Source organism: Cyprinodon tularosa, unplaced genomic scaffold, assembly GCF_016077235.1.
Source record: "Cyprinodon tularosa strain WSP-4 unplaced genomic scaffold, ASM1607723v1 ctg76, whole genome shotgun sequence".
Taxonomy (NCBI): Eukaryota; Metazoa; Chordata; class Actinopteri; order Cyprinodontiformes; family Cyprinodontidae; genus Cyprinodon; species Cyprinodon tularosa.
The window spans coordinates 3,008,813-3,036,736 of NW_024039518.1; the positions used below are offsets into that span (position 1 = coordinate 3,008,813).

General features: G+C 34.8%; 2 protein-coding genes and 11 non-coding genes across 15 annotated transcripts; 12 read left to right on the forward strand and 1 right to left on the reverse strand.

Moving 5' to 3' along the window:
- Positions 1-949: 949 nt before the first annotated feature.
- Positions 950-5,590, forward strand: cxcl19 (chemokine (C-X-C motif) ligand 19). Its single transcript, XM_038270418.1, has 3 exons — positions 950-1,122; positions 2,849-2,984; positions 5,227-5,590. The coding sequence occupies exons 1-3, from the start codon at positions 1,071-1,073 to the stop codon at positions 5,348-5,350; spliced, it is 312 nt and encodes a 103-aa protein (XP_038126346.1). The 5' UTR covers positions 950-1,070; the 3' UTR covers positions 5,351-5,590.
- A 5,345-nt stretch (positions 5,591-10,935) lies between these two features.
- On the reverse strand, positions 10,936-15,662 carry trmt10b (tRNA methyltransferase 10B). Of its 3 annotated transcripts, none has more exons than XM_038270288.1 (9): positions 15,567-15,662; positions 15,109-15,279; positions 14,357-14,465; positions 14,137-14,270; positions 13,907-14,059; positions 13,654-13,732; positions 12,134-12,201; positions 11,875-11,998; positions 10,936-11,785 (listed from the first exon to the last, which is right to left on the reverse strand). In XM_038270288.1, exons 2-9 carry the CDS (start codon positions 15,274-15,276, stop codon positions 11,640-11,642), a joined length of 981 nt encoding a protein of 326 aa, XP_038126216.1. In that variant the 5' UTR covers positions 15,277-15,279; positions 15,567-15,662; the 3' UTR covers positions 10,936-11,639. The 3 variants fall into 3 exon arrangements, with proteins under 3 accessions (XP_038126216.1, XP_038126215.1, XP_038126217.1); XM_038270287.1 differs by lacking the exon at positions 15,567-15,662 and adding an exon at positions 15,368-15,558; XM_038270289.1 differs by lacking the exon at positions 15,567-15,662 and having other exon boundaries at positions 14,357-14,493; positions 15,109-15,257.
- A 2,354-nt stretch (positions 15,663-18,016) lies between these two features.
- LOC119773452 lies at positions 18,017-18,232 on the forward strand. The gene has a single exon (XR_005279399.1). It is a non-coding gene; the product is annotated as a small nucleolar RNA U3 (small nucleolar RNA).
- A 664-nt stretch (positions 18,233-18,896) lies between these two features.
- Positions 18,897-19,111, forward strand: LOC119773459. Its single transcript, XR_005279405.1, has one exon. It is a non-coding gene; the product is annotated as a small nucleolar RNA U3 (small nucleolar RNA).
- A 646-nt stretch (positions 19,112-19,757) lies between these two features.
- LOC119773458 lies at positions 19,758-19,973 on the forward strand. The gene has a single exon (XR_005279404.1). It is a non-coding gene; the product is annotated as a small nucleolar RNA U3 (small nucleolar RNA).
- Positions 19,974-20,590: 617 nt separating this feature from the next.
- LOC119773445 lies at positions 20,591-20,806 on the forward strand. Its single transcript, XR_005279393.1, has one exon. It is a non-coding gene; the product is annotated as a small nucleolar RNA U3 (small nucleolar RNA).
- A 1,124-nt stretch (positions 20,807-21,930) lies between these two features.
- On the forward strand, positions 21,931-22,146 carry LOC119773443. Its single transcript, XR_005279391.1, has one exon. It is a non-coding gene; the product is annotated as a small nucleolar RNA U3 (small nucleolar RNA).
- Positions 22,147-22,871: 725 nt separating this feature from the next.
- LOC119773472 lies at positions 22,872-23,087 on the forward strand. The gene has a single exon (XR_005279418.1). It is a non-coding gene; the product is annotated as a small nucleolar RNA U3 (small nucleolar RNA).
- Positions 23,088-23,438: 351 nt separating this feature from the next.
- On the forward strand, positions 23,439-23,654 carry LOC119773453. Its single transcript, XR_005279400.1, has one exon. It is a non-coding gene; the product is annotated as a small nucleolar RNA U3 (small nucleolar RNA).
- Positions 23,655-24,391: 737 nt separating this feature from the next.
- Positions 24,392-24,607, forward strand: LOC119773451. The gene has a single exon (XR_005279398.1). It is a non-coding gene; the product is annotated as a small nucleolar RNA U3 (small nucleolar RNA).
- Positions 24,608-25,560: 953 nt separating this feature from the next.
- On the forward strand, positions 25,561-25,776 carry LOC119773450. The gene has a single exon (XR_005279397.1). It is a non-coding gene; the product is annotated as a small nucleolar RNA U3 (small nucleolar RNA).
- A 728-nt stretch (positions 25,777-26,504) lies between these two features.
- On the forward strand, positions 26,505-26,720 carry LOC119773439. Its single transcript, XR_005279387.1, has one exon. It is a non-coding gene; the product is annotated as a small nucleolar RNA U3 (small nucleolar RNA).
- A 351-nt stretch (positions 26,721-27,071) lies between these two features.
- On the forward strand, positions 27,072-27,287 carry LOC119773440. Its single transcript, XR_005279388.1, has one exon. It is a non-coding gene; the product is annotated as a small nucleolar RNA U3 (small nucleolar RNA).
- Positions 27,288-27,924: the final 637 nt, after the last annotated feature.

Below are 27,924 nucleotides of genomic sequence, written 5' to 3' on the forward strand. Positions count from 1 at the left end.
ATTTTATTTATTTACAGAGCAGTCAATGATAGTTTACATGAGGTTTTTTTTTTTCAAAACTGGTGCATCACCAGTAATCCTAAGTAAGACAATATAGTGTAAACCAAATAATCTTTACTTAAACTTTTATAATATTTTTGCTTTTTCAGATATATTTTATATCAGGCATTAAATCTGAGAATTACTTTAAAAGTCACAAGAGTTTGTTTTCCACTTTCATCTCGGCCCTCTTAGATTTATCAGCTTGAGCTAATATCGAATCCAACAGCATTGTCAGCTTTTACTGAAGGTGGGATGATTAATGTTTACCATGTTTTAGGTTCATCTTACATAAAAAATTAGTATATAAAGTATATAAAGTTAACCCTTTAAATGTGAGTGTGACTATAATAACTCAGTTTATGCAAAAACTAACCTAAAAAAGACAGATAATATTTTCTTAATTAATGTAGCCTAAAGTCTCAAATATTCGGCTGCAATAAAAAATAGAGAAGCTAACTGAGGCACAGGGTTGATGGAGTTTACCGTACAAGTTGTGAAATATTGGAAGAAACCCCAAGCACAAGAAAAAAATAAAACACCCTCCAGCATCAACAGCACTGTTTCATGCAGTGGTAGCAAAAAAAAAAAAAAACAAGATGTTTTTTCAAAACTGCACCTTATGATCATTTGAAATCTGATGTGGGGCAAATAGAGTCAAGTTCTTCCCCAGATCCATGACAAGCAGATTAGAGTAGAGGAGCAGCAGCCCGTTTGGCAGCATAAATATAAACAATCTGTCTGACTCAATTCTGCACCCGTTGGCCGCAGGCACGCTGTGTCTTAACCTCAGCAGGGCCTTCAGTCGTTCCTTGAACTCCCCCCTTCGTCCCATGACTCCCTACTGCTGCACATGTGAACGAACCAAAGTGAAACCACACACATACACCATTCTGGGTATTGCTCTAATTTCAAGATGAGCACATGATCACTATTAGTATAAATATTCCAGTACTGAGGAAGGGTTGCAGTTGAAATAGTTTATCTGTTTGTCTTTGGCAGAGAACCCAATAAGCATCTGGTGAGACAAGATGAAGCTCTGTATGCTGTTTGTGCTCGGAATCCTGGTGGCAATCACTGACGGTAAGAGCTACAAACTCAATGATGTAACGTCTAGAATTAGGATGACTTTGGGGGAAACCAAGGAGCTGGATCTGTCTGGTTGATTTAGGGGGTCTAAATTTATGACTACATGAAGAGCTATTTACCATAATAAATCCTGCGCTTATCTGGAAATTAAACAACCAGCAAGCTGGAAACACTTCAGTTTTCTTTAAATATTTAGAAACAAAATTAATCAGTTTTTGGACTTCTGGTTAACTATTGAGTAACTGCTAATTCAGTATAATAGCTCTAAAGAAATTTTTAAAAGGAAAATTTCAGTCCATTTTTAAGTGTTTCCCTAATCAAATATGATAGTTACAATTTTTAAGAAAACATTTCCTGTCAGCACATATTAGCAAAATACATTAAAATGACAATTTCATGAATTTAAAATGATCTTACACACAAAAAAATCCTATAAAGTCTTGCGATCAAAGAATATTTTTGAAAAAAAAATCAAACCTTCAGATTACCTTCATGCATATCTGACTGTTTGTGTGTTTGAGTCACATTCTATCATGAGTACAATAAAGCACCCTGGTGTTTCTCACGTGGCACCTCTGCTTCCTGAAACAAGTGTGCACTTACAGAGAAACTGTTGCTTCATCGTGAATGTTAGTATTGAAGTTGTAAACTAGCAGGAAAACAGCTGAAGTAGGTAAAGCAGAAGCAGAGGATTTCACAAGATTTGATCGTAAATGGCGGTTAAACAGAACATCAAAAAGGTTTGATTTATGAATCTGGTTTGGTTAGCAGCCAAAACAAGCCAAAACTCTAATAGTACTGAGGAGGGATCAAACTAGAAATGTCAAAAAGAAATTGATATGATGCCTCGAAGACATTTTCATAAGCCATAAACATTTCAACATTTTTTATTTCACAACCAAAACATAAAACCTGTCTTTATAGAAGAGATACAGGGGGTCATCAATTGTTTAAAGGAAACCAATAAGAAGAAGGAGCTCTGATTGGATGACACAAACAAAATGTTCAGATCTAGATGCAAAAGGCTGCTTGGTGTAAATTGGTCTGGCAGTACCATCCACTCTAAAACAAGGTGGTGGCAGCATCATGTTATGGGGATGCTTTTCCTCAGTGCAGATGGACTGAGCATTCCATGAAGAAGCACTATAGGTGGAAGCACAAGATCCTTCAAGCAGGATTAGACTAGACATACAACCAGAGTTAGAAAGGATTGCTTTAGATCAGGGATCTGCAGCTTTTTAAAATCTAAAGACCCATTTCGCCAAAATAAAAGCGGTTTAAGCCGCAGATTTAAGATGACCTTTTAATAAAACACGAGTTATACATTTTACAAAATAATTTTGTGTATATTTAGGTTTTGAAATGAGGAAAAACACAAAATGCATTGATTCTCCTCCGTAGCATGTAATTATTTATCTTTTTTTTCTGCTTTACTTCACTGTGCCAGTAACATAAAACACAGATACTGTACTTTACAGTTAGTATTTTTAATGTGTTAAAATGTTAAAGAAAACGGTCAAAGAGGGTCTGTTTTTATTTATTTATTAATTTCTCAAACTTCTGCAAGTTTGTGCAGCAGCTGTTTTTCAGGTAGTTCTACAAACTCATTTCTGCAAATCATCCTAAAGCTAAAAAAACATGTGCAGGACTTGTTGATAATGAAACCCTTTCAGTTTAGACCTTAGCTTTACTAAAAATCTGTTTTCTGTCTTAATGTCAGGAATGCCACCGATCAGCAGGGACCTCAACACGCACTGTCGGTGCATGCAGGTCGAGTCGAGGATCATCCCTCCAGAAAACCTGAAGAGCATTAAACTGATCCCAGCAGGGCCCAGCTGTGCTGAAACTGAAGTCATGTGAGTAAATTAGGGTCAAAATGTTAGACAGCACTGCTAACGTGTGATTTGTTTTAGTCATTTTGGTGTTAGAAATTAAAACTTAATTCAATTTTTCCCAATACAAATGCGAGAAAATCACAAAAAGGTTTAGATTGGTTTATACTGGAAGAGCCTTCATATTTATATTAAAACAGATAAATCCAGATATGTCAACTATAACAACAGATATATTTTAAACAAAAATCCAGTCAAGTACGGTTACTTTATTTATTTTTCAAAAATAAGTTTCAAGCACATGTACTAAACTTTATCTATCTAGTCAACGAAGTATATTGCACAGCCTCTTCTCTTATAGAAGTCTTCATCATGAGCAAGCATGTGGCGATAGTGGGATGAAAAAACTCAAGCAGACGGGGGCTCCTAATAGACCAGTAATCTGCCACCCATGGCTCTGGAGCCACAGCTGGCTATTAAGCCACTTAAAAATGGCTTTCACCCACTTTTGTTTAAAATTATGTGCATGTTGTAGTGTTTTTCTACTAACTGCATTGAATTTCCTACATGAATTGACTGTTAATAGAACGGAAATCTAATTTTCAATCTTTTATAAAATGGAAAATCTTCATTTTTAACATAATTTTCAACAAATTTCAGCAAACCATTGAAAATGTATTTAATTTCTTTTTCATCTTTAAACCTAAAAATTTTAAATGACACAGTGGTCATTTAAGAAGGACAAAGTCTTCTGTGCTAGATATTTATGCAATATGTACGTTATCTTTTTGTTTTTTTAAAAAAAGGTCATGTGTTGTTTGCAACTCTACACATGTTTTATTGGCTGGACTGAAGTCAAAAATAGCTTTTTTAATTGGATTGAAAGGGTTGCAGAACCCTCTATTAGGCCTTGTTTAGCCACAATGTTTTCCTGTTTTTTTTTTTAATCAGAAAATAAATAATTGCTCCAAAACAAAGTGTCTAAGCAGGAGAATGATCACTGCTAAAACAAATAGAACCATGGATCTTTGAGACAGCAATTATCTTATCAGCAATTTATCCCACAGTTAAAAATTTTATTATGATGAAATCATTTCAAAGGTCTACAAATTATATTTGATGTTGCAAGGATATTTCTAAATAAAAAGGCTACCATGATTTTGATTAGATTTGCTCTGTGGGGAAACAGTCCCTTATTATACACCTGTTTAAATTCAAATTACCCATTGCTACAATAATTAGCATCACTAATAATAGTTTTTTCAACCTCCTATTGCCAAATGGAGAATTCTTACCGAGGATTTGCATACCTTTCTTATGTGTAGATATATTTCAGTCCTCTACTCTCATTAAAGACCAAATGGTAACTGACAGTTCCATCAGTTTGCTAGCAGTATCCTGTAGTTTAAGAGTGGACTAGAAAAAGGCCCAAAGCATCACTGATCCTCCACCGTACGTAACAAAGGGAATGAGCTTCTTTTTCCATCTGTTCATTGTTTGTTGGTGAAAAGCTTGATCTAATTCTAATCTGACTGTTTAGCAAACTCCATATTTTTATTTTGTTATTGTAGGAAAAAAAAACATTAAATAATTAATTTGTCTATCATATACACTGGATATTATGGATCCTCTGTGGATGTGCCACTCTGTGCTGCCATTCTCAGGTCAATATGGGTTCTAATCCACTTTAATAGGAAGAAGGCAAACGGTCGTCTTTGTCATCATATTAATACTCTGGAGAAAAAGACAGTTGTTAAGTACCAGAGAAAAAAAGAAAGAGACGTATACATTTAAAACAGGAAATTTCACAGAGTGACTCAGGTATAAAGATAACGATGCTTCGTTAAATGTATGATGATGATGAGATTAGATGTGACTCACATGTTAGTCTGGATTCTATTTATAAAACTATTCAAAATAATGTTTTGATGTATCCTGACTGGCCATTATTGGGAAATACATCCGTCTACGTCTTACTGTTAAAAAATTTTCTGCTTAGTCACTTTTGAAATCTGATCAAAGCTAGTGGGTGTTTCAAAACCGTTTTCCAGTGAGAGTAAATCGTCAGCCCAGTCAAATATTTTCAAACAGCCACAGAAATGTCAGATATCATCTGATATGAACAGATGTATTTTCCATTGGATATAAAACCTGTAAACTTTTCTACATATTATATAAATATTTGGAGTCTGTGATACTTTATTTTTTATTTTTTACTGATTTAATCTGGGATTAAAATGTCCTTGTTATAAATCTGTTGAATCAGAGCCGGTCTGGTGAGCGGGGAGGTCTGTCTCAATCCTCGGGCGGCCTGGGTGAAGAAGCTGGTCCAGTTTGTTCTTGAGAGGAAGACGAAGAAGAAGGGAGTCCTTCCCAAAAAGAAGCCATGAGGATTAAGCAGCACTTCTAGAAAACGCTAAAATGAAAGCGGATAATATCTGCAGCCATGAGCCATATTATTATACGCTTGTTTGTTGTATAACATCTCTTATTTAATCATATCATTGTCTGAATTTTACCTTTTCTTTGACCTTTTTTTTTTTTTACAAACATTACATAAAGCAAATATGTAGCTTTTTAAAACAAAACACTGATTTTATTTGTAATTTAATTTAATTGTCTGATAATAGAATATGGTTTTTTTTATGTGAGATTTCAATAAAGTATTACTTGTTGCTTCTTACACAAAGTCTTGTTCCTATCTTTGGATGTAACTCATGTTTCACAACATGAAGTAGACGCTCACATTAGAGCGATTATAAGGTGTTCATTTTAAATCCAGCCATCATAGATTAGCCTTTAGACTGTTCATCTATTGTACCGCTAAAGCTGGATTACATCAGTTTTAGCAGATAAAATTCCTTTGGCTCGTGTTTGATGTTGTAATTACAACATAATTGAATATTTAAACTTCTTTGAGCATTAGATTCCTTATAAATATTAAGTTGAAGGTTGTTTTGGGCTGTCCAAAAACTCACTTTAAACTTTCACACAATCACCAATTTTTAATGAATCAAACATTTAAAATTATTTGGTTATTAGCCAAACTGGTGTTGGATCTAGTGGGGAAAAATAGTATTGAAAACATAATTTTTTCTTATTAAATATATATTCCAGAAGCCAGTAACTGCCCAGCAAAGCAGACAGTTGAAAACATCAGCAGATTTTGCTGAGTGATGTGTTAATGTAACTATCAGGCATAAAACTATTGCAGACTTTGAGGAAAAAGAACATTGTGTTGCAACATGGTGGTAGTAGAGTCATGCTTTGGTCCTTCACCTGGATGAGTCACAGTTATTCACTGAACCGTGAATTCTGCTCTTTAGGAATAAAATTGGAAGGACAGTGTTTAAGCAACATTTTTAGACCTTATGCTTCAGCACACTTGTGAAAATGATTCAAAACACACCAGAAGGTTTAAGCACTGAATGAAAAAGGGGGGAAAAAATGAATGTAAAAGATAATCTACTTTAAATTAGTGATGCAAATCTGGTTAAACAAATGTTTAACCATTTGTTAAACATTAAAAAGGTTGTTGATGTTCCAAAACAGAATGTTTTCCTTATTAAAATTGGACTGGAAATATTCCCTCACGCAGAGTTGATTTTCTCATTTGTTTATTTCTTTTGGTTTGGATAAAAAACATATAGTTTTTCAGACCATCAGATTTGTTTTGCTTTTTTTAGGTTAGTGGGAAAATACTATTTCACAACACTTTATGTAAGACATAAATGCTTTATTAAAAAAAAGTTTAATCTGAGGCAGCCATGTTGGATTTTGATGCCAGCAATAGTGAATCTTACTTTTCATGTTAGAGCAGTGGTCTCCAACCCTGGTCCTCAAGATCTACTGTCCTACAGATTTTAGATGCATCCCTGCTTCAACACAGCTGAATCAAATGAATGGCTTGAAAAGGTAATCAATCATTTGATTCAGCTGTGTTGAAGCAAGGATGCATCTAAAATCTGTAGGATAGTAGATCTTGAGGACCAGGGTTGGAGACCACTGTATTAGAGGCTCAACTTCTGAAACTCTGGAATTCACAAAACTCTAACTTAGTTACAGGATTTTTTAATCTTAAGATATTACGCAACACTATAATTTGAAAGACTGTTTTAAAAATGTAATCTGCTCATCAATTTTTTACTCTATTAGATCACTATTTCCACTGCCTTTTGATCATTGCCAAATGGGTTGATGCAGGGAGGGTATCTGGAACTTGAATTGTTCCTGGGAAAATGATCGTCAAAGCTGATAAACAGAAAAAAGGGGCAATGTTGAGATTTATCTAACTGTAAAAAATGTCAAAAAGGAATAACAGCTGTTTTCTTGTGAGTTTAATTAATTATTGTCCACGGATTCAAAGGAACTGACCCCAAGATGCATTTAAAACATTCTAAAGCCTCAAATAATCAAATAAAAAAGTTTTTAAGTGGCATGAAGGGAAAACTGCAGAGTAAAGCAAAAAACATAAATAAAAATAAAGAATAAAATAAAAGGAAAGACTATTGTTTTTGTACAAAAACACTATAAAATAACTAAATGTACTTTTCTATTACTGTTTATATTAGACACAGACCTATGCCTGGTATTCCTGGTTGGTCTCTTTTTCAAACTCTTTTTACACATATATTTGGGGGATTTCCTGCTTTTTTTATTTACCGTTTCTTTCTTTGTGTGTGCTATGCCGAATCACTCTAATGACAGATTGACTTAAATTTTTAAGGTGGGCGGACTCATTATCTGCATTACTCCACAATAATGCAAAACTTCAGACAGTTTGATCCGTTAAACATTTACTGCAGAATTTCCAATGAAATCTTTGAATCCAGTTACCTTTGACCTGGTGCAGCTTTCAGAAGAAAAAAAAAATGCTGGGAATGTGTCTTTCCAAGGAACACAAAAGGTCGGCGCAAAGAAATGTCAAACATATTATTTTTGGCATACTGTGAAAAACAAACATATGACTGCAGACCTTGTTGAGAGATAATAGTACAACCCTGAAGGGATAAGCGGGTATAATCAATAGACGGATGGATAATAAATTATTTATGAAAACAAATGCAACCAACTTCCCTGAAGAATAAAAATATATGTATAAAATAATAGTTTCTAGTTTTAAGTAATTAAAGAAACCTTTCACTAGGTGCTGACTGCTACTTTATATCAGTGATTCCCCTAGTGGCCTGCTTGCAAGGGGTAAAATTAAATCTGTTGTGTTTTGAAGACCCATCTGAAAAATAAAACAAGCTTTTATCAACCAAAACGTAATTTTTTTTATATGTTTGAGTTCACCTTCAGCTTTGCCACGTCAAAACCAAAAAGCTGCAGAGCTGCAAAGCAGCTCAGATGTCATGAATGATGAAACCAATGTAAAATAAATAGTGACTATAGTGTGACTATAATCTTTTTTTCAGTATTTTGTTCCCAATTCATCAAGTTTAAATGTAAATAAAAGGGAGTTACTCTGATGAGCTAAAGGCGGATTTATAATATATTATTTTGTATTTCTTTTTATTCCTTACTATCTTGCGGTCAACATATTTATTTAGGTTTTTTAATGACTTGGAAAGAATAAAATGCCAAAGAATTAAATGAAATAAGTTACAAGATTAAATGAACGTTCGACTTTCGGATAGTCATCAATACTTTTGACAGAGAGGGGAACTCATGGTGAGGAATAATGCCCAAAGGGTTACACAAGTCCAAAAAGCTGCGGAACCATTGCTTTATATGACCACATCGTACTACTACCAATGCATGTGATGTATTGTGATGAATGGTTTGTACTGAAACTGAAATCTCGATTGCAATGTAAATTGTAGTTGACAATAAAGTTGATTTATTGATTACTGCTGCTAAGCCCACAATATTAGTGAGTGACTGGGTCAGCACTTCTTCTAGCTCCATGCAGAGTAGACATGAAGCTGTGTTTTTGGCCCCAAAATGGGAAAAGCTCTCATAAAAAGACTAGATGTAGCTATAAAAAAAAAAAAAAAAAACACAATAGATTTAACTCTATAATCATTGTCTGATCATCGACTGTGTTCCCAGACATGGAGAAGAAACAGATATCAAAATCTATTCAGAACATCTGATACAGAGTTTACAGCCAGGAGGATTAACTAAGCGCAAAATATCCCTCCTTAAAGTAAACCTACGAAAGAGGTCATAATAACATTAAAGAACCAGAAATATGTCATTACATCTATAGTTTTTTGTTATTAGCTTAAAAAAAGTATGTTTTTATTTTCCACATAAAACAATTTCCTATAGAAGGAAATCTATGTTTCTTAATTAAACTTTTTTGTCTTTAATTTAACGCTGTAAAGCCCATGGAAGAATTTTCATAAACTTCACATCTTTTGAAACTAGAGTCGTCACAAAACATTAAGAAAAAAAAAACATAAGCTTTGGAATAATTGAAATCAAATTATGTGTATGAATTGTGATGCTTAAGGCATTTCTGTATTATATTAAATTCAGTTCCATCTATATTAGCAGCAGAGCCAGGGCCATCTCCAAGGACAGCTCCCACCCTGGCTCCACCCTGTTTGACCTGTTGCCCTCTGGAAGGCGCTACAGGCAAATGAGGATCAGGACAAACAGACTCAAGAACAGTTTCTTCCCCCGAGCCATTGCCGCCCTCAACTCCGACCTGCACTGACGGACACTTTTCACCTGGTTTGCATTATTCCCCAAGCCATTGCCCCCCCTCAACTCCGACCTGCACTGTCGGTCACTTTACACCTGTTTTGCACTATCCCCCCCCCCACAATCTGTGCCAGTACTGTTTTACATTTCCTTTTCACTGTTTACATTTCCTTTTCACTGTTTACATTTCCTTTTAATATATTTATATATATTTTTTGTAACTGTTTACATTTCCTTTCCTTTTAATATATCTATATATTTTTTATATATTTTTAATTTTATTTTTATTTCACGGTAGCTGTTATGGAAGTCCCAAATCTCATTGTATTTGTCACAGAATATAATGACAATAAAGGCTTTTTGACTTTTGACTTTGATTAAATTCTGTGTGATTTAAAGCTACAGTGTGTAATAATTACAGGGATATACAGTCAGAAATGTAATATATTATACATAACTATGTTATTTATCATCATCTACGAGCTCAGCTTCTTAACCTTAATATTTGCGTTGCCTTAAAATTCGTTATTTATAATTACATAGGAGCGGGTCTCGCAGCCATGGAGGCAGACATCTTTGCGCTACAGCAGCGCAGAGCCAACAAACTAGCGATTGCGAGATCGCCAAAACGTCACCAAAACGTCACAATGATGTAGAAAAAATAACGGGTATATTTATTATCTTAAGTCTACATGAAATCTATACCCTACACAGACTAATGAAATACTATCTGTAAAATTATCTATGTAAACAAACCTCATCACTTGAGAAGGTAGGTGATGAGGACATCATGGAAGACATTTTGTCCCGTAACGCTCGCTGTACTGTTGGAGGGGAGAAGCGGTGGGGGGGAGATGTTCATGTTGCTGCGGTCTGCAGTCTGGACGTTAGATGTCGCTGAAAATTACACACTGTAGCTTTAATATAGATTTCCGGTTCACTACATGATTGTGTAATCAGGATTTCCAAAACACAACTCTCCCACCAGTGATGTAAAAGTCTCAAAAACTCAAATAACACACTTGATGTTTAAGGCTTGTAAATATAAAAATAAATCGTTTCTTGTTTAAAATAGCTAAAATTCCCATTGCAGATACTTTAAAGAAATAAGTTGTCATTTATTGAAACGTCATGTTGTATTAGCCACTCTGAAATACTTTTATATAGCTGGTCTTAGGGTAAACTGGCTCCTTGGATTTAAAAGGTTACAGAAGATCTATGTAATGCAGTTCTTCCTGCTTTATCCAGAATGACTCACAACAATAAAAAAAAAAAAATAAAAAAAAAATAAAAATAAAAAAAAAAAAAATATATATATATATATATATATATATATATAAATATAAAACAAGTTTTCCAATATTTCACAGTTGTCCAATGAAGTCAGGTGAAAATTATATAATCCACATATAGGAAACATTGATTTTTAATCATTTTTCACTGCATGAAAGGGTTAAACTGTGATGTGTAAAGTAAAAAAATCAAAATTAACTCTACGATCACTCCTTAAAGCCATGTTTCTTTATGGACAAGTTATAAGACCATGTCAGTCCCTGAACTTCCTGTCAAATACCATTAAGTATTTCACATTAGAGCTCTACATTAACATCTCTGGGAGTGAGAAAAGCCTATAAAAGTTGCCACTCTGTAGAAAAGAAGGACATGCCTTGCTGAAAGGCACGTAAGAGCACTGCAAGAAAGATCAAACATTTGGGAGGTACTTTTTAAATACATAAAATAAGAAATTAGGGACTTTTTTTGTTCTGTAGCAAAATGCAAATCTCTCCCATCAACAATCTGAGTTTAAACTCAATCTCCAGCTGGCTGAGAACTAACTGTTCTACTGGGTGTCATAGATACAGCTGGAAACAGACCAAAATTTGGTCTAATGTCCAAACGTTCAGCCTTGATAACTGGACTCCAGGTGAAACATAAATACATCATCGTGCACTGACTCCTAGCAGTAACCATTAGGAGTCTTTGCAGGATAGCGTCCTCTGGAATAAATAAAGCACTCAACATTTATTACTCCTCCTGCAGAGTCTGTGTTTTAGCAAGAAGACGCTCGGAGTTCCCCGGTGAGATGACATAACCCTTTCCTGCAGGAAGCCACGTCTGCAGTGCTTGTGTCCAGCTGCCAGTCTCCAAGAACGTCACCAAGATGTCAAACACTGTGGAACAAGAGAGAACGTTGAAAAACAAACAAGCAGATGAGTTTAAGAAAAAATATGAAACTGCCACTCATGGCGTTCTCTCTTGCCTTGATTAATAGCGAGGATCTTGGAGTGGAAATTCTTTACGTTGCTTTTCTTCACCATGTACTCGTCTATAGGGAGCCTGGCTGTGTGGATGCCCAGCTCTGCGGCTCTTGTAAGGCTCAGCTTCTGCAGAAGAGGGACGATAAAGCTGATATTCATTAATGAGAAACTAAATGAAGGAGATGCACGGATTAAACAGGCAAAGAAAAAGCAAGTTAGTCCTTTTTAATGTACTGATTGTGAGAGTCTGTGTTATTTCACCTTCTGAATACTTTCATCCACAAGGCCGCCCAGGACGTAGACTTTGTCAACATCCACCGTCTCCAAAGCTGTGATAATTACGAATAATGAAAACTGATACATTATCTGCTCTGCATGTTCATTAAATCTACATTTTACTGGGTTTACTGCTGAAGGCATAAAATTATTATAGAGAACCCTTCATATTTTAGAGACTTTAATGTTAATTGGAATAAATATACATCGCTGCCTTGCACTGAGAAGGTCCTGGGTTTGAATCCCAGCCTTAGATCTTTCTGCTTGGAGTTTGCATGTTTTTTCCTGAATGCATAAAATTGGTGCTTTAAAAATCAATTGTGGGTATTTTAAGTAATTTAATTGTATAAAAATATTTGTAGCGTAGATCAACAGTTATAATATGAAATCACAATTTCTTAAATACTTTTACATACAAATACTTTTTGAAGCATTTAGTTGTGTCATATTTTTGGTCCTATAGTCAACTTTGAAATAAATAATCTGTCACTATCTTAAAATCCTAAAATATATTATCAATAAATACTTTCTGAGAAGATTATGTAATGACAAAATTAAACAAAAACGTAATCATATTTGCTTTAAAAATGCTTGATTTAAATCATTACTTTCACATTTGCTAAATTGCGTATTTAATCAATGATAGAGTTTTGTAAATATGTTTTTTTTTTTTTTTTTTGTATTGGATTAATCTTCATTTAAGTTTTAAATATCAAATACTGTTTAAGGACCTGTTAATACATTTACTTGTTGCACCTTTGGCCAAACGTTTGATCTAATAGCGCCATCTGGTGGCCAAAAACCGCCACAAAAAAGCTGCTGGTCCAAAGATTTGGACCAATAGAAACCAGGTGCATCTTAATTAAAATAATAATAATAAAAAAAACAAAAGTTGCAGTAAAATTTCAAAGTCTATTAATTTCAGTTATTCAATCAAAGGTGAAACATACTTAAATTATATTTATCATGCAGAGTGGTGGACTGTTTGATTCTGTTCTTTCTGATTATTACAGTTTATATAGATAATGAAATTCTCTCTAAGGGAATATTAAACAACCAATTCATTTTAATTCAGAAATTATATCTTGAGGCTATGTTATGATAACAATTAGGGAACAATAGACTTCAGACTTGACCTTGAACCCTTTAGAAGAATGTAAAACCCCAAGAAAAGTGAGAACAAGAAGCTAATTGTTCACACAGTAATGTATGCAAGCACAAAAAGGGAAAGTTAATTGGAAGAAAAGAATGTTGCAGAGAAAGGTGCACATTATTATGCCTACAATAAATACATTTAAAGAGACATTATGTACGTTTTTACGAAATATATCTTCATGATCAAAGCGTTTCTTGATGATCAGACTGACACCTCAGTAGCTCAGCGCCGATGCATCTATGAGCCTGTAGCTTATTTTCCTTAATATATACATGTTTTTAATTTAAGTAACTTTCGATAAAAGTTTTCTTTTTTGGAGATCTAAGGAACTAAGTGAGTTTTTTCTGACCTTTTTGAGCATCAGGGGTTAGGTAGACAACAGTGTCTGAAGGGAACAGGTCTAAACAGCTTTCCTCTGTTATTTCCATCTAGAATAAAAACACAAACAAGTGAGAGATGAGCAACAACAAGTCTGGAATTAAATAAAGTAAGATGTCTTGTCAAATTTAGCTGAAAAATTAAATATAATTTCAATAATTCATGACAGTTCAATGGAGAGTATCTCTATTTTTATGATAATAGGTTATTTAAGCGTTAATCACATTGTAGTTGAGGAAGCCATCATTCATTCTAACACACTCCTGGTAGAGTCGACTGTCCTCCTTCAAGTCTGTCAGGAACAGGTGGAACGGCCGAGTCGCCTTTTTATTGGATCCATACAGCCGCCTCAACTGGCCTGCGAGTCGGCTTATCTCCTGAGCGAGAGGGAAACCGGTTCTTTACTTTATAATTCTAAAGAAATGTTTAAAAGAGAGGAGGATCTACCAGACACCTTGTCTGACATGCAGTTCGTCATGCTGAGGTCCACGCAGAGTTTGAGCCCCGTGGACCGAGCCTCCGCTAAACGCTCCTTAGTAATGGCCTTCATGACTCGTTTGGTAAACTGAGCAGGGTCTGCATTAGCACCTTAACGGAAAAAAAAGGAATATTAAAGTTGACAAATCAGATTAAAAGTCCTAGAGTTAATAAACTTAATTATATTCCATCTTTACCTGCCTCCTGGGACCGATTTAACCTCCTCCTCTGTTTTTCTTCTTTTCGTTTGCTCTTCTTGGCTGCCAGCTGCCTTTCCCAGTGTCTCTGCTTCCTCAGTACATTCTTCTGCTCATTCAAAAGAAATAGACCATCCCTAGCATGAGACACAGTGGTGGCAATATCATGCTGCAGAATATTTATCACTCAGCAGAGGCAGGGAAGTGGATGTTTATCGATCTGATATCTGATTCTCTATTAAAGCTGTTGAGAGTAAATCCTCCAACTACTTGGCAAGCAACAAGCATCTGTAGGATGGAAGCTGCTGGAAAAACTTGGAATAACTTGAAACCTTCTATATAAACTATTATTTCACCTGCAGTACTCCTACATATCAACTCATTTTAGTGCAGTGCCATAATAGCCACACTTTCTGCAGTTAGCCATTGCAAACACAACAATTTGAAGTCCCTCTAAGGTGGAAATACACCTGCTTATCAGAACATTGGAGACATTAAGTAACTTTACTGAAATGGGGGTCATTTATGCTAAATCTTTTCCCACAGATTCTGCATGCAATAAACCCATATGAATCCGATTGCTGTGCAATATAGTATAAAATAGAAAAATATGCTATAACCAGCAAAATTCCAGTTTATAATGTTCCATTACTGCTAAAACTGTGGATGCATGGTTGGATAAAATAAAAACACAATGCTCGATATCTCTATTTATGCATTTTTGTGAGATCTTCTTCACCTGTCCTACTTACAGAACATGCAGCATGGTCTTTGTGAGCTTTTCTCTCCTCTTCACCAGCCTCCAAGTCAATGCACAGCAGCTCCATCAGCCCTGACACCACATCCAGCTCCTTCTCACACATTTCTGAAGGAAGGTGTTGCTGTTCAGCCATCTGTTGCTTTGCAGGCTCCAGCGGCATCTCCTGCACAAACGAAAGCATGTTTTTTACTTGCAAATCTCTAAATGTCTCTGCTATTCCAAGGAAATGTCACGTTTGGGATTGCTATTACAGTGGGAGGTGGTTGAGAGTGTAACTCTTGCAGGATTTTTGTTGGTTTCCTCCCACAGCTAACTCATTATCATTATAGATTCCTTGGGATTATCTTAGTCTAAGTTTAGCCCGTTAAAAGCGAGTAATTCAAGGCACAGATAGAGAGAAGGAAAAGAGCGAGCTACATGTGATACACGCCTGATTTTAAAAGGACCTACCGGTACTTCCTGGTTGCCTACACGTGGGTGTCCACGTAGATTGACGTCAGAGTAAACAAAAATATCAATTAAAATTGAAAAAAGGAAACATATTTCTGATCCACTTTATTAGAAAATAAGAATGATTTAATAATGCATCGTTGCGATGAAAACATTAGTTTTCTTAACCTCCGGGAATGTGAACGTTTCAGTTGCGTTAAACTACCAGAAGGGGGCGCTGTCCGATATAAATAAAGTTAACAGTAATAAACAGTAACACACTAAGTCACACATCATTTAGGCCTGTACAAAGGAAAGCGTTAATTTTGCCTATGTCATCAAAGGTGTGGTCCAAAAAATGCCTAAGTCATTTATTTAATCTTAGTCATTATGAAAAGAAAAAAGTGTTCTTATTATGTCAAACATCATCCTTTGATACATACTTACAGACTTAAATTATTATTTTATGTGATCATTTAAATTTCTGGGGGAATATTTTGTGTTTCCTGGAAAACCTGGAAAAATGACTTATGCGATTATTTTAAGAAGGTGACGATATGCAATAACAGAGATAGTACATTTAATTTGAAGTCAAATTCAGTTAAATCTTTATCTTCTAAGTGGGTAACAACATTCATTATTAAGAGCTTTATTAACAGAATATATAATATAAAATTAACTTATTAAAGCTGAAAATGCCATACTGAATTGTTTCAAAAGCAGCACAATTGAAAACAGAAAAAATGGAAATGATTATCATAAGGCAAAGTAGATTCACAGATGTACTAAAAAAAAAAAAGTTAAAATGTCATGATTTTTTTTTTTTTTTTTTTTTTTTTTTTTTGCCTAATTGGATATCATATGAGTACGTAAAGAAGAGTTAGAGTGAGGAAACTGCAGTATTGAACATTTAAATTTCTATGGTTCAGTATAAACACTATAAAGCAAACGTTTGACACCCTGAAACTTCTTGGCTATGGCTTAAATGGATTATATTTTTTCTGTACTTAATTGACTGTAGCGTATTCACAAAACATCTCCCGCATCTGTTTAAAATTTGACATTTAACACTCAGAATAATGAATTACCCTATTTCGATGGACCGTGAACGCACCGTTTGGGCAGTTTAAGTTCACCCCTCTGTAATTATGCGTGCGCAAGACCATCAAATGAGGTATTTAAACGGTGAGTACAGGTTTTTATGTTAAATTATTAATTTTGTTCATTCAAAAATGTTCATATTTATTTTATTACATAAGTAATATCACCCCATAAAGCTTCTACGGGTGTCACATTTAACTTCTTGATGTTTACCTAGCTATACCGTGTTAGCAAGGTCAGCTCTAACATTATATATAAATTATTTCGAATTTCTTATCCATTTATAAATTTTTTATTTGTTTTATTTTTGCAACACTTCTAAATTACAAGTTTAGTAAAACCCAAAATTCAACTGTCCTTATGCAAAGTAGACGTGTGAAGGAATGACAACTGATGCTAGGTGGTTTAGGAAGCCCTTATATTTTGGTTTTTAAACCTAATAATTTTCTGACTATGTTTTTATTAGTAATATTTTTTATCATGAAGAAAATATGGATTGTTTAAGTTGTTACGTCGGTAAAAAAAAAAAAAATAAGACTAATACGTTTCATCTGCTGTGCTTGGATTTTATGATAAGCACATTTTCTTTCCATTAGGAGTAAATTGTCAAGTGATACAATTTTTGACTTGGAAATTTACTTTTTTTTGAATAGCCCAGTTTAAAAAACCATGGAGAACCCAGTATTATTAAACATTATTTTCAGGAGGCCTCTTGGCTTTCAATCTGTTAGAGATTATCTAAATGTCTGTTAGAAGGAACATATTCTAATGCCCTAGTTTCTAGTCGGTAGTTAAAATCGGTGCACTCGCGAGCTGTTTTCATATCTTAGATTATTTGATGGCAGTGTATCTATGTAAAGTCAAAATATCAATCGTTGCTATAGAATATTATAAGAGCAATTTATTTTCAACAACAATTTATACTTCAGATGAAAATGTGGGATTCTGCCTTTGCTGCTCTAAGCATAGCTCTTGGGCGGCCAATGAGAGACGAGGCACGAATTTGCAATGCACTATGGGAGATGATATACAATTTATAACTCCTATTAATGTGTTTACTGGTTATATTTTGCAAACAGGGTTCATGAATTAGTTATATTAGTTGTTATATGTAGCGAATGATTGGAAACTGTGATGCGAAATATTGCATACTATTAAACACATACAAATTCACCACATGGTGTATTAAAATAGCACATTCCATAGTAACAATCAATCATACATAGCTATTTAGATTTTAAAATGGGTTTGATATCGGTATGTGGTTGTATTTTACTACAAATGTGTGTAGAGCTGCGCGTGTTGTCTGCACCATCACTAAGATGGCTGTGACGCTAGTACTTATAGGTGGGGATGAGCAGAGAAGAGTTAAGACTATACTTTCAGGGATCATTTCTATAGTTATTGACTTGAGAAATGTGCTTCCAAACTGTATGGTCTCGCTAACCACGATGATGAGGTTGTGATGCTCCTTCCTGAGCGCGATGCGGGTTAAGAGAGATGATTCAGTTCATGTGCTTTTAACCATTGATGACCGTTCGCTGTTTCCTAGGGAACAGCGAGGGGAGGAGTATGTTCAGAGTGGTTTCCGGAAGAGGTATAAAGTTAAATTAAAAATGTAACAGTGAGCATGAGTGAATCACTACGTTCTCATACATTACAGTATGCTCTTAAGTTGTTAATGGTGAGACTGAGTTACGTATTGTGAATGAGACTAATTTGGAGAAAGTAATTTCAAGTCATGTTTTGATAACATGAGCTCTTTATTTTAGAGCTCTTTATTTTAGAGTATAACTTAACTATTTTACCTACACGTGTAGAGCTCAAAGCTTAGGGGGGAAAAAGTCCGGTCATTTTCATGATAAAAACGTCTGAGAATAGTTTGAATATCAAGTTATTACATACTGTTCGATAAATAAGTGTTTCTAATTAAGAGTCATTTTATTTGAGTGTGCTTTACTGAAGACATCCGTGTTTGTCAAAGAACACTACTGCAATCTACCGGTTCGTGACGTCACAAACTGATGCGAAATATTACGTCCTATTAAACACATGCAGATTCACCACATAGTGTTAAAATTGTACATTTCATAGTATCTGTCAATCATATCTGGATTTTTAAATGGAGCTGATATCGGTATGTGGTTGTAATTTACTGCAAATGTGTGTAGAGCTCGACGTGTTGTCTGCACCATCACTAAGATGGCTGTGACGCTAGTACTTATAAGTGGGGATGAGTAGAGAAGAGTTAAGACTATACTTTCAGGGATCATTTCTATAGTTATTGACTTGAGAAATGTGCTTCTAAACTCTATGGTCTTGCTAACCACGATGATGAGTTTGTGATACTCCATCCTGAGCGTGAAGCGGGTTAAGAGAGATGATTCAGTTCATGTTTCTTAACCATTGATGACCGTTCACTGTTTCCTAGGGAACAGCGAAGGGAGGAGTATGTTCAGAGTGGTTTTCGGAAGAGGTAAAAAGTTAAATTAAAAATATAATAGTGAGCATAAGTGATTCACTATGTTCTCATACATTACAGCTTACTCTTAAGTTATTAATGGTAAGATTGAGTTATGTATTGTGAATTAGATTAATTTGGACAAAGTAATTTCAAATCATGTTTTGATAACATGAGTTCTTTATTTTAGAGTACAACTTCACTATCTTACCGACATGTGTACAACTCAAAGCCCAGAAAAAGAAAGTCCGGTCATATTCAGGATAAGAACGTCTGAAAGTACTTTCAATTTCAAGTTATTACATACTGTTCAATAAATAAGTGTTTTTAATGAAATCATTTCATTTGAATGTGCTTTTCTGGAGACATCAGTGTTTGTCAAAGAGCACTACTGCAATCTACCGGTTCGTGACGTCACAAACTGATGCGAAATATTACGTCCTATTAAACACATGCAGATTCACCACATAGTGTTAAAATTGTACATTTCATAGTATCTGTCAATCATATCTTGATTTTTAAATGGAGCTGATATCGGTATGTGTTTGTATTTTACTGCAAATGTGTGTAGAGCTCGACGTGTTGTCTGCACCATCACTAAGATGACTATGACGCTAGTACTTATAGGTGGGGATGAGCAGAGAAGAGTTAAGACTATACTTTCAGGGATCATTTCTATAGTTATTGACTTGAGAAATGTGCTTCCAATCTGTATGGTCTCGCTAACCACGATGATGAGGTTGTGATACTCCTTCCTGAGCGCGATGCGGGTTAAGAGAGATGATTCAGTTCATGTGCTTTTAACCATTGATGACCGTTCACTGTTTCCTAGGGAACAGCGAAGGGAGGAGTATGATCAGAGTGGATAACAAAGTGGTAAAATATAAATTTAACTCAACTCTTACAGTGCACACCTGAATTATGGATGATGACAGAATTAAGTTATGAATTGTGAAAGAGATTAATTGTGAGAAAGTATTTTAATATAGCGTTTTGATAACATGAGCTCTTTATTTTAGAGTACAACCCAACTTTGTGGCCTACAAGTGTAGAGCTCAAAGCTTAGGTAAAAAAAGTCCGGTCATGTCCAGGATACAAACGGCTGAGAGTACTTTAAATATCAAGTTATTACATACTGTTCAATAAATAATTGTTTTTAATGAAGAGTAATTTCTTTTGAATGTACTTTTCTGGATACATCAGTGTTTGTCAAAGAACACTACTGCAATCTACCGGTTCGTGATGTGATAAACTGATGCGAAATATTACGTCCTATTAAACACATACACATTCGCCACATGGAGTGTTACAATTGTAAATTTCATAGTATCACTCAATCATATCTGGATTTTTAAATGGGTTTGATATCGGTATGTGGTTGTATTTTACTGCATATGTGTGTAGAGCTGCACGTGTTGTCTGCACCATCACTAAGATGGCTGTGACGCTAGTACTTATAGGTAGGGATGAGTAGAAAAAAGTTAAGACTATACTTTCAGGGATCATTTCTATAGTTATTGACTTGAGAAATGTGCTTCTAGATAGTATGATCTCGCTAACCACGATGATGAGGTTGTGATGCTCCTTCCTGAGCGTGAAGCGGGTTAAGAGAGATGATTCAGTTCATTTGCTCCTAACCATTGATGATCATTCACTGTTTCTTTAAAAACAGTGATGGAAGGAGTATGATCAGAGTGGTTATTTAAATCTGTTTAATACAAAAATGTTATTCATATTAAGTAAAGGAAGTTTGCAAAATATAACATAATCCTTTCAAATCCAGCATTCCTCTGATTACTCTCAAAGAAATGGGGAAAGCAGAGCTGAAAGGGCAAAAACAAACTTGTGATAAACTAACAACAACAAAAAATTTCCTTCATTTTTAAGTCAATTTATATTCTGTATTCTTCAGTCTAACTCACTAATCCTTATCTAGTACAGTATACTGAACACAAAGCTTGACATTTGTGAATAGATTAGGTACATTTTTATCTCCCAAAGGAGGTTATGTTTTCAGTCCAGTTTGTGTTTGTCTGTCTGTCTGTCTGTCTGTGTGCAGGATAACTGGAGAAGTTATGAATGGATTATAATGAAATGTTTAGCAAAGGAGCAACAATCCATGAAATGTTGGCAGAGGTGGGAGATGTGGAGCCATCAAGTCATCTCTATGTCCTGTAGTTGTTCTACCAGCCACTGAACCAGGTGAGTCCAATCTGCACAATTTAATTCACTATCATATAAATATTCATTTCAGATCAGCTTCATTCATTCTGTGTCAGAACAATAAACAACTTTCCATGTGTTTATTTATTTTATTTTATTTTTTAAATAATGGAGCTGACAGATTTGTCAGAAATCGGGCGCTGGAAGGCATGCTCCAAAAGTTGTCTATTATTTTATGTTTAGATGCTGCAGAGACAAAACTCTTTCTACACACACTTGCTTTACACACCACTTTATGACATAAATATGTTTTTTATTGTTAATTTGTAAATTGTAGTAGACCAGGAGCTTCATTATTATTGTTTACAATAAAAAAACAAATTAAATTTATTTTAATCCCCCTGAAGGTTTTTTTTTTCAGAGTATGAGTAAAACTGAATCAGTTACAGCGGCCTAGAGGTGCAAATATGTGAATACATGATTGCACAGCAAATTCAAAAGGTCCTGCAAACTCAAAGCTGTTGGAAATTTTATGGCTTCTTGATTTTTATATGTGCATTAATTTTACTTTGTGTACGTAGAGCTCTATATGCTGTCTGCACCACTGCTGAGACTGTTAGGACCTTAATATTAGTAGGTTGGAGAGAGCAGGTTGATGTTAAGACTATACTTTCAGGGATCATTTCTATAGTTATTGACTTGAGAAATGTGCTTCTAACTAGTATGGTCTCGCTAACCACGATGATGAGGTTGTGATGCTCCTTCCTGAGCGCGAAGCGGGTTAAGAGAGATGATTCAGTTCATGTTCTCCTAACCATTGATGATTGTTCACTGATTCCTTTGGAACAGTGATGGAAGGAGCATGATCAGAGTGGTTATTTAAGTCTGTTAAAGACAAAATAAATCATATTAAGTAAAGAAGGTTTGAAAAATATAACATAATCCTTTCAAATCCAGCATTCCTCTGATCACTCTCAAAAAATTGGGTAAAGCAGAGCTGAAAGGACAAAAACAAACTCTTTTGAACTAGAAAGTAAAATAAAAGCTCTTGAGTTAATTAAAATTCCACATTTTAATGGAGCTGACAGAATTGTTGAATCACTCCAACACCCCATTAGAAATAGGAAGCCATGCTCCAATTCAACACGACAGTTTTAAAGTAGGAGTTGCCTATTTTATGTTTAGATGATGTAGAGACAAAACTCTTTCTACACACACTTGCTTTACACACCACTTTTTGACATAACTATGTTTTTATTGTTTATTTTGTAAATTGTAGTAGACTAGGAGCTTCGATATTATTGTTTACAATTACAAAAAAAATTTAAGGTATTTTATTCCCCCCAAAGGTTTTTTTTTCAGAGTATGAGTAAAACTGAATCAGTTACAGCGGCCTAGAGGTGCAAATATGTGAATACATGATTGCACAGCAAATTCAAAAGGTCCTGCAAACTCAAAGCTGTTGGGAGTTTTATGGCGTCTTGATTTTGATATGTGCATTAATTTTACTTTGTGTACGAAGAGCTCTATATGCTGTCTGCACCACTGCTGAGACTGTTAGGACCTTAATATTAGTAGGTTGGAGAGAGCAGGTTAATGTTAAGACTATACTTTCAGGGATCATTTCTATAGTTATTGACTTGAGAAATGTGCTTCTAACTAGTATGGTCTCGCTAACCACGATGATGAGGTTGTGATGCTCCTTCCTGAGCGTGAAGCGGGTTAAGAGAGATGATTCAGTTCATGTTCTCCTAACCATTGATGATTGTTCACTGTTTCTTTAGGAACAGTGAAGGAAGGAGTATGATCAGAGTGGTTATTTAAGTCTGTTAAATACAAATTTAGCATTACTTTTATATAGGTGTTAAGTGTGCAGTTTAAGACTCTACTTTTAACTTAAATTAAGTTTGACATTTGTGAGTAGATTAAGTACATTTTTACTTCCTAAAAGAGATAATGGTTTTAGTCCAGTTAATGTTTGTCTGTCTGTCTGTGTGCACAATAACTGGAGAAGTTATTTTCAAAGCATTTGATGCCTTGATGGTGTTTTAATTTTGATATGTGCATTAATTTTACTTTGTGTACGTAGAGCTCTATATGCTGTCTGCACCACTGCTGAGACTGTTAGGACCTTAATGTTAGTAGGTTGGAGAGAGCAGGTTGATGTTAAGACTATACTTTCAGGGATCATTTCTATAGTTATTGACTTGAGAAATGTGCTTCTAACTAGTATGGTCTCGCTAACCACGATGATGAGGTTGTGATGCTCCTTCTTGAGCGTGAAGCGGGTTAAGAGAGATGATTCAGTTCATGTTCTCCTAACCATTGATGACCGTTCACTGGCTTCTGTAGATCAGCGATGGAAGGAGTATGATCAGAGTGGTTATTTAAACTTGTTAGAGACATAATTAATATTTATCTTATGTAAGAGAGGTTTGCAAGATATGACATAATCCTTTCAAATCCAGCATTCCTCTGATTGCTCTCAAAGAAATGGGGAAAGCAAAGCTGAAAGGACAAAAACAAACTGTTATGATAAAATAGAAAATAAAATAATAGCTCTTGAGTTAATTAAAATTCCATATTTTAATGGAGCTGACAGAATTGTTGAATCACTCCAACCCCCCATTAGAAATAGGAAGTCATGCTCCAATTCAACAGGACAGTTTTAAAGTAGAAGTTGCCTATTATTTTATGTTTAGATGCTGTAGAGATCTTTCTACACACACTTGCTTTACACACCACTTTATGACATAACTGTGTTTTTTATTGTTTATCTTGTGAATTGTAGTAGACCAGGAGCTTCATTATTATTGTTTCCAATTACAAAAAACAATTTAATGTATTTTATTCCCCCCAAAGGTTTTTTTTTTCAGAGTATGAGTAAAACTGAATCAGTTACAGTGGAATTGAGGTGCAAATATGTGAATACATGATTGCACCGCAAATTCAAAAGGTCCTGCAAACTCAAAGCTGTTGGAAGCTTTATGGCGTCTTGATTTTGATATGTGCATTAATTTGACTTTTTTTGTTGTTGTTTTTTGCTCTATATGCTGTCTGCACCACTGCTGAGACTGTTAGGACCTTAATATTAGTAGGTTGGAGAGAGCAGGTTAATGTTAAGACTATACTTTCAGGGATCATTTCTATAGTTATTGACTTGAGAAATGTGCTTCTAACTAGTATGGTCTCGCTAACCATGATGATGAGGTTGTGATACTCCTTCCTGAGCGTGAAGCGGGTTAAGAGAGATGATTCAGTTCATGTTCTCCTAACCATTGATGATTGTTCACTGTTTCTTTAAGAGCAGTAAAGGAAGGAGTCTGTTCAGAGTGGTTGTTTAAATCTGTTTAATACAAGTTAACTAAATTTTATTTAGTATTCCTTTTAAATAGGGGTTAATTGTACAGTATAAGACCACACTGTTAACTTAAATATGTCTGTGATTACTCTGAAAGTAATGGGGCAAGCAGAGCTTTAAGTTCCAAAAACAAACTATTCTGATAAACTAAGAAAACCAAAAATAATTTGCATTCATTTTTAAGTAAATTTAAATTCTGTGTTTTTCAGTCTAACTCACTAATCCTTATCTAGTACAGTATACTGAACACAAAGCTTGACATTTGTGAATAGATTAGGTACATTTTTATCTCCCAAAGGAGGTTATGTTTTCAGTCCAGTTTGTGTCTGTCTGTCTGTCTGTGTGCAGGATAACTGGAGAAGTTATGAATGGATTATAATGAAATGTTTAGCAAAGGAGCAACAATCCATGAAATGTTGGCAGAGGTGGGAGATGTGGAGCCATCAAGTCATCTCTATGTCCTGTAGTTGTTCTACCAGCCACTGAACCAGGTGAGTCCAATCTGCACAATTTAATTCACTATCTTATAAATATTCATTTCAGATCAGCTTCATTCATTCTGTGTCAGACCAATAAACAACTTTTCATGTGTTTTTTTTTTTTTTGTAAAATAATGGAGCTGACAGATTTTTCAGAAATGTGGTGCTGAAAGGCATGCTCCAAAAGTTGCCTATTATTTTATGTTTATATGCTGTGGAGACAAAACATTTAAATATTATAAAATAATCCATAACATTTACTTTCTTTACATGATACTTCATTAGATAATTATGTTTTATTTTTTATTTTGTAATGGTATTGGACCAGGAGCTTCACTATTATTGTCTACAATGTTACTTTGTGTACATAGAGCTCTATATGCTGTCTGCACCACTGCTGAGACTGTTAGGACCTTAATATTAGTAGGTTGGAGAGAGCAGGTTAATGTTAAGACTATACTTTCAGGGATCGTTTCTATAGTTATTGACTTGAGAAATGTGCTTCTAACTAGTATGGTCTCGCTAACCACGATGATGAGGTTGTGATGCTCCTTCCTGAGCGCGAAGCGGGTTAAGAGAGATGATTCAGTTCATGTTCTCCTAACCATTGATGATTGTTCACTGATTCCTTTGGAACAGTGATGGAAGGAGCATGATCAGAGTGGTTATTTAAGTCTGTTAAAGACAAAATAAATCATATTAAGTAAAGAAGGTTTGAAAAATATAACATAATCCTTTCAAATCCAGCATTCCTCTGATCACTCTCAAAAAATTGGGTAAAGCAGAGCTGAAAGGACAAAAACAAACTCTTTTGAACTAGAAAGTAAAATAAAAGCTCTTGAGTTAATTAAAATTCCATATTTTAATGGAGCTGACAGAATTGTTGAATCACTCCAACACCCCATTAGAAATAGGAAGCCATGCTCCAATTCAACAGGACAGTTTTAAAGTAGGAGTTGCCTATTTTATGTTTAGATGATGTAGAGACAAAACTCTTTCTACACACACTTGCTTTACACACCATTTTATGACATAACTATGTTTTTTTATTGTTTATTTTGTAAGTTGTAGTAGACTAGGCGCTTCGATATTATTTTTTACGATTACAAAAAACAATTTAATGTATTTTATTCCCCCTGAAGGTTTTTTTTTCAGAGTATGAGTAAAACTGAATCAGTTACAGCGGCCTAGAGGTGCAAATATGTGAATACATGATTGCACAGCAAATTCAAAAGGTCCTGCAAACTCAAAGCTGTTGGGAGTTTTATGGCGTCTTGATTTTGATATGTGCATTCATTTTACTTTGTGTACGAAGAGCTCTATATGCTGTCTGCACCACTGCTGAGACTGTTAGGACCTTAATATTAGTAGGTTGGAGAGAGCAGGTTAATGTTAAGACTATACTTTCAGGGATCATTTCTATAGTTATTGACTTGAGAAATGTGCTTCTAACTAGTATGGTCTCGCTAACCACGATGATGAGGTTGTGATGCTCCTTCCTGAGCGTGAAGCGGGTTAAGAGAGATGATTCAGTTCATGTTCTCCTAACCATTGATGATTGTTCACTGTTTCTTTAGGAACAGTGAAGGAAGGAGTATGATCAGAGTGGTTATTTAAGTCTGTTAAATACAAATTTAGCATTACTTTTATATAGGTGTTAAGTGTGCAGTTTAAGACTCTACTTTTAACTTAAATTAAGTTTGACATTTGTGAGTAGATTAAGTACATTTTTACTTCCTAAAAGAGATAATGGTTTTAGTCCAGTTAATGTTCGTCTGTCTGTCTGTGTGCACAATAACTGGAGAAGTTATTTTCAAAGCATTTGATGCCTTGATGGTGTTTTAATTTTGATATGTGCATTAATTTTACTTTATGTACGTAGAGCTCTATATGCTGTCTGCACCACTGCTGAGACTGTTAGGGCCTTAATATTAGTAGGTTGGAGAGAGCAGGTTAATGTTAAGACTATACTTTCAGGGATCATTTCTATAGTTATTGACTTGAGAAATGTGCTTCTAACTAGTATGGTCTCGCTAACCACGATGATGAGGTTGTGATGCTCCTTCCTGAGCGTGAAGCGGGTTAAGAGAGATGATTCAGTTCATGTTCTCCTAACCATTGATGATTGTTCACTGTTTCTTTAAGAGCAGTGAAGGAAGGAGTATGATCAGAGTGGTTATTTGAATCTGTTTAATACAAATTTAGTAGTCATTTTAAATAGGGGTCAATTGTACAGTATAGGACCACACTTTTAATTTAAAGTTTTTAAATTATATTTCTCTGATTACTCTTAAAGAAATGGTTAAGCAGACCTTTAAGTTCCAAAAGCAAATTATTCTGATAAACTAAGAAAATAAAAAACTGTTTGCATTCATTTTTAAGTCAATTTAAATTGTGTGTTTTTCAGTCTAACTCACTAATCCTTTTCTAGTACAGTATACTGAGCACTAAGCTTGACATTTATGAATAGATTAGGTACATTTTTACCTCCCAAAGGAGGTTATGTTTTCAGTCCAGTTTGTGTCTGTCTGTCTGTCTGTGTGCAGGATAACTGGAGAAGTTATGAATGGATTATAATGAAATGTTTAGCAAAGGAGCAACAATCCATGAAATGTTGGCAGAGGTGGGAGATGTGGAGCCATCAAGTCATCTCTATGTCCTGTAGTTGTTCTACCAGCCACTGAACCAGGTGAGTCCAATCTGCACAATTTAATTCACTATCATATAAATATTCATTTCAGATCAGCTTCATTCATTCTGTGTCAGACTAATAAACAGCTTTTCATGTGTTTTTTTTTTTTAATAATTGAGCTG